The sequence below is a fragment of the Octopus bimaculoides genome, chromosome 5 (assembly GCF_001194135.2).
Source record: "Octopus bimaculoides isolate UCB-OBI-ISO-001 chromosome 5, ASM119413v2, whole genome shotgun sequence".
Lineage (NCBI taxonomy): Eukaryota > Metazoa > Mollusca > Cephalopoda > Octopoda > Octopodidae > Octopus > Octopus bimaculoides.
Genome location: NC_068985.1, coordinates 25,861,117 through 25,867,590, shown reverse-complemented (window position 1 = coordinate 25,867,590; position 6,474 = coordinate 25,861,117). Strand labels below are relative to the sequence as shown.

Below are 6,474 nucleotides of genomic sequence, written 5' to 3'. Positions count from 1 at the left end.
TATATATTGTTGTATTTGGGGATGGTCATGTTGCCAGTTTAGCCAATAAAAACACACGCATTATATATTTGGTGTTAATTTCCCCAAATACAACAATATCTGTTTCAACACACGATTTCACATCAAGAATCTTGCAAAACAAATATATATATATATATATATATATATATAAATGTTGAACGATGAGAATGAGTTCTCAATATTGCATTGCTGGATAGAATTTCTTTGTTAAGAAATTAAGGATAGCATTGGTTTCATGCGAAGAAAAATATCTTAATATCCTAACAATTTTTCAAGCCGATCACATGGAAGAATGGTGTCCATCTTCATTTTAAATGAAGACACAAAATCTCATGAATTTGCATATCTATATCTACATCTATATATATATATATATATATAATGGAGAAACACTAGGGGCTGATTCAATACTCACCCCGCTTCCTCCACAAAAACATTGTTCTTGAGCTCCACTCCAATAAATATTAAAAGGAAGTGATTAAAAAAATATCAAAAGGAATTACTCAAAGAAAGTATCATTGTGTCTCACCTTCAGAGAAGAACTTTTGAGTAAATTTGACCAGAGAGATATATAATCCTTGTATGATACTTCTTTTTTCATACCCCACACACTGAAAGTACCAGTTCTTGGAGGCTGTTCCATTTCTTTTAAAGGAGTGGCAAGATGACTCATTCTTAGAAGACCTTGATACACTAATAAATTAAAGAAAAAGAGGAAAAAATATAAATGAATTACTTCAACTGGCATGTAATTCAGTAAGGCATGTTGCACAGATTGTTTTGATTACCCTATTTAACCCTTTAGTGTTTAAACCGGCTGTATCTGGCCCAGATATTCTACACATTTTATACACAAACTGGCCAGAACCAGCATCTCACACCTACCCTGCAATGTCATTCTGAAAATAAGCAATTACATCTTTCCTATCTTGAAGCTACAAAATAATATCAGATAATTTTTTTTTAATGTGAATAAATAAGGATTACTTTTGGCAAATTAATCTGAACACTAAAGGGTTAAGAATATAAGTCAAAAATTCTTTTTCTTAAAATTCTCATTTCAATAATATATCGAGATGTTCACAATGAGGTCTCTATGTGATCACTCAACTTACTAGAAATAACAGCCAAATCTCTCTCAAATCACACCCTACTGCTTTCAATAAAGAAAGAACACACTGTAGTCCAAAGTAAGCTTCTAAAAAAAGACAAGGTGACCATGGCTGAAACGCCTTTGGTTATAGGTTTGCTTGATCAGTATAAACCTGCAGCAAAACTACATTTATTGTATCTAATCATTAAGTAAAAAGAAATACAGAAAAACAACATACCTGTTTCTTTCAGAATTTCACGAAGATGAGTCTCCTTTGGCATGAGAGCTAGCAATACTTTCAAAATTGCCTTCACACATTTGAAATGGTACTTGAAATACACATGTGGGAAGTTCTCTATCATGACAACCAACAGATGCTCAATAATTTTCAGAGATTCATCTGATATCTGCAATGTTAGAACCTGACACTGAGTAACTTATATAACAGATGCTTCATTTAAAATACACACACACAAACCTGCTGGATCAATATATTCAACTAAAATCTGGAAAGAGAGGCTCCAGTATGGCTACTATCCAATGATTCAAACCAGCAAATGAGTGCTTACAAGGTTGCAAGACCTAACCTAAGTATATAATTAATGTTTACAAGGGGGACCAGTGGAAATTCCACAGAACAAAAAAGATTAAGAGAAGCTATTTAAGAAAGAAAGAATCATTGGCATTTCTCTCTTTTTCTTCACCTCTCACTTTTCCTATCCACATGAGTGACGACAGCACAATGCATCGACTGGCTATCTGCTCTCTCTCTCTCTCTCACATTCCTTCTTCTTCCCTCTCACTCCACCTCCTCCTCCTAGCAATGTAAAATGTGAAGTGTAAACAAACGGATAGAATAATATTATAGATTTAGTTCAATATAGAAAAAAAAGCTTTTCACTTTAACACACCACCAGCACCACTACCATAATCATCACTATAGTTTTCAGTAACAAAGCTTATTTCATTTCATTTCAGCTGTTTGTTTATATATGCTTTTTCTTGCTGTCAATATATCTCTACTCTGACAATACAAATGCTCTCTGCCCTTCTCTCTCTCTCTCCCTCACTCTTAATGTAATTACCTCCCCTGTCCATCTCTCTATCCGCTTTTCTTAAATCTCACCATCAGAACATCACCCTCTGCTAAATACTGAATCCTAAACATATCTCTTTCTCTTTTCTTTTCCCTCCTCATCCTACCACATGTCATTAGCACCACTCTCTCCTTCTTTTTCCCTTGCTCTTCACCTCTCCCTTCAACTAACCATGATGATAACCTTATTATACATCTTTCTTTACTTCCCCACTTCTTTCTTCTTTACTCACACTCCACCTCTCTCTCACTTTTACTCCACCTCCACCTCTCTGACTAACTAAAGTATAACATGTGAATGAACAAGCAAATTATTATACAGATTTTACTAATAATTCTAAGAAAGTTAAAAGAAAAGAGTAAACTTGTATGGAATAAGATTGAACTCAAGACCTTGCAGTTTTTACCTAGTGTGGTGTTTTAATGTCTGTCATCACCATTCTTGTATAAGAAAAAAATCAGAACTCACTAATATCAAACTGCTAATACTACAATGTCAATTAAATAAGAAAGGTTCAAATGAAAGAATTTGAAGATAAAATTTTAGTTAAATAATTATATTTTATTTTGAAATTAAAATAATAATAAATCATAGAGAAATATATGACAAGTTGTATTTTACACATTTTATATTTAAACTTTTATGCTCAATAGCAACAAAAAAATACTTAATGAATAGAAGTACTTACACAATCAACTTCTTTAAGGATGCTTGATAGAGCTTCTAAATAACCACATAAACTGTATAGTTGGTCATGTAAGTTTTCAGAATCCCTACATTTGAATATATGTGACAAAACAGAGTTTACATTAATATACACAGACATACACATAGACAAGCATGTCTACACACACACACATATACGTTTTGAACTGCAAAAGAGTACTCAATACATGTGGTAGAGTTTGATTTTTAATGCAAAATCAAGGAATCACTCTGTAGCTATTTCAAGTTTCATGTGAGAAAATGAGTCAGAAGGATGATGATCATTAGCTTCTATGATAATCCTGATAATCCTGAAGAAGGCTGGAGGGTATATCAGCTGAAACATTGTGTTAATAACAAACAAGATGAGGACAAATAATGTAGACAAAATGCTGTTATGCATCCTGCCAGTTAGTTGCCTTAAAAACCAACTTAATGATAAAGTAATTTTACAAAGTCTCTCATTATTTACAAAATTAATTGAAACAAAGGCAATGTATTTTAATAGGAATCATCATCATCATCATCATCATCATCATCGTTTAACGTCCGCTTTCCATGCTAGCATGGGTTGGACGATTTGACTGAGGACTGGTGAAACCAGATGGCTACACCAGGCTCCAATCTGATTTGGCAGAGTTTCTACAGCTGGATGCCCTTCCTAACGCCAATCACTCCGAGAGTGTAGCGAACTCCGAGTGTGTAGCGAACTCCGAGAGTGTAGGAATATGTTAACAAAAGAGCTAGTTAATAGTCATTTATTGTTTTCCATACTAGCATGAATAAAATAGTTTCTGTCTTTTTGATACATGTATATTGTTAGAGCTTCTATTCATATATTTATTCATTTTTTTGTAGCAAGATGCTCTTTATGCTCATAGTGAGCCAATATTTGTGGAGGAATGTATCCCTCAAGAATAGAACATAACAACCTGTTGTAGTAAGATTTGAAATCTTGACCATGTGGTCAGTATTCCAGTAACTTAACTATTTAAGCCCTTTGCTAAAATCACTACCATTCAAAACTGGTGTTGGTTGTCTGCAATATTCCATGGAAATATAATTGTCATTCAGATTTTTGTGTTCAAAGAATTATGGAAAATATTATCTTATTTTGAAATAAGTGATGGCTGATAACAGAAAGGGCATCTGGGTGCAGAAAATCTGCTTTGCTGAATTCTATCTGACCTATGCAAGCATAGAAAAGTGTCCGCAAAAACACGAAAATAGCAAAGAAAAAATTAAAAAAAAAATTTACTTTTATAGATGTTCCATATTATATAATAAGGAATTTAATATTTGGTGATCAAAGAAACAAGTTAATTACTGAATAAGTATGCTAATGACTGTAAAAACAATAAGTAATAATCTTCTTAAATATACTTGGGATAGCAACAAAATGAGTTAATATCACTAATGTCCTCATCGCCATTTCACATTTATGTTCTGTGCTGGTACTGGTTGGATGGTTTGTCAAGATCCTATGGGCTCAGGGACTACACTGAGTCTCAGTGTCTTCTTTGGCAAGGATTCCATAGCTGAATGTCCTTAATGTCAACAACTTTAAAGTGTGTACTGGGTGACTTTTTCATGCTACCAGCGCTAGCGAGGCTATTGTGCATTTTGATAGACTATGGAACCTCAAAGAACAACTTTATGCTGAGAGATGAGGAGCAAAAAATTGGTAAAAGTTTGAGAGACAGGGCTAGAGTAGAATAGGTTTCTTGCAGTAGAGGAACCATATAACAACTCATTCTAGAAGTGAGGGTGGGAGTGACTGAGTGAAGCCAGAGAGCGATGAAAGGGTGAAGAGTAGGAGATGACTCATTTCTCAACAGCAAAATATTAATGAAGAAACAGTAGACAGAAGGACAATACACATTATGATAAATGGAAAATTCAGATAATATCAAATATCCTAATATGTAAGTGTGTACTGTAAATATTTATAATATATCCAAGTGCAAATATAATTATATCTAAATGTTAATTCTTATTGATTGAGTATTGTATATTTTAGAACAATAATTTGGTATGCTTTTCTTTTAACTTTTTTTTCTTAAGCAGAAATTACGAAAAGGTTTCTAGGATACAACTGAAGTAAAACAATCAAAATAAGAAAGAATCGATAAATTAACTTACTTTTCAAACAGATGTTTACTATGTTCTAACATCTCTCGAAACATAAAGTTCACATCATCTTGTGTGTGGAATTTCTTACAAGGCTGCAACAGGAAAAAATAACAATATAAAAAGTGTACCGTTATACTTTAATATTCTTTCAGCTGTAGGCACAAAGCCTAGAATTTTGGGGGAGGAGTAAGTCGATTACATTGATCCCAGTGTTTCACTGGTACTTAATTTATCAACCCCCGAAAGGATGAAAGGCAAAGTCAACCTCAGCGGAATTTGAACTCAGAATGTAGTGACAGGCAAAATACCACTAAACATTTTGTCCAGCATGCTAACCATTCTGCCAGCTCACTGCCTTCCTTTATACTTTAATATCAACAAAAGGATGTTTCTTTTACTTTCACTATTTGCTATCACCAAACACATTAATTCACATATCCTCATCGTTTAACGTCCGCCTTCCATGCTAGCATGGGTTGGACGATTTGACTGAGGACTGGTGAAACCGGATGGCAACACCAGGCTCCAAACTAATTTGGCAGAGTTTCTACAGCTGGATGCCCTTCCTAACGCCAACCACTCAGAGTGTAGTGGGTGCTTTTACGTGTTACCCGCACGAAAACGGCCACGCTCGAAATGGTGTCTTTTAGGTGCCACCCGCACAAGAGCCAGTCCAGGGGCACTGGCAACGTCCTCGCTAATGTCTGCATATATACATATGTGTGCGTATATATATCATCATCATCATTTAATGTCTGTCTTCCATGCTGGCATGGGTTGGATGGTTTGACAGGAGCTGGAAAGCCAGGGAGATGCAACAGGCTCCATTGTCTGCTTTGAAATAGTTTCTACAGCTGGATGCCCTTCCTAATACCAATCAATATACAAAGTGTACTGGGTGCTTTTAATGTGACACCAGCACCTGTGGGGTCACCAGGTAACTTGCAAGACAAAGACTCCTCCGCTGAGACAGGGAGTGATTCCAAGGAAGATGGTTTATGGCTGGTTGAGAGGTTAAAGTATAATAAAGGGATAGAGACAGGTGTTTTACAATAAAGGAGGTACTTGCCTACTCCAGCAGAGAGAAAAAGAGAAATGGTGTTGGAGATGCATCAGGACATACCCACAAGGTATGATGGGGAGGATATAAGTGGCACAGAGGGGATAGAGGGAGATGTTCCATAAGCGTGTGAGGGGAGATGTTTAGAGAAAGAGAAGAGGTAACTGAATTGGATATGGCTGTAAAAGACATTCCTGTATGTATGGCTGGCCACAATTTTACTTAGCTTGATGAGTCACCTCAAGCACAGCAAATCATCAGAAATCTCAGTTCCTTGTCATCTTCTTTGTGAGGTTCAACATCTGAAGATTGTTTCTGACATTTTGCCTGTTTTCTGGGATCTGCTGCTTCACAGCCCCCCCCCC

General features: G+C 35.4%; 1 protein-coding gene across 1 annotated transcript in view; it reads right to left on the bottom strand.

The window, feature by feature from the left end:
* LOC106874950 (DNA-dependent protein kinase catalytic subunit) overlaps positions 1-6,474 on the bottom strand; it is a 185,220-nt gene that overhangs the window by 139,747 nt on the left and 38,999 nt on the right. The window contains exons 12-15 of the mRNA XM_052968027.1: positions 5,059-5,141; positions 2,900-2,984; positions 1,353-1,521; positions 551-714 (exon numbers count right to left, since the gene is read on the bottom strand). Coding sequence (XP_052823987.1) covers positions 551-714; positions 1,353-1,521; positions 2,900-2,984; positions 5,059-5,141 — 501 coding nt within the window. The remainder of the gene's footprint in view (positions 1-550; positions 715-1,352; positions 1,522-2,899; positions 2,985-5,058; positions 5,142-6,474) is intronic.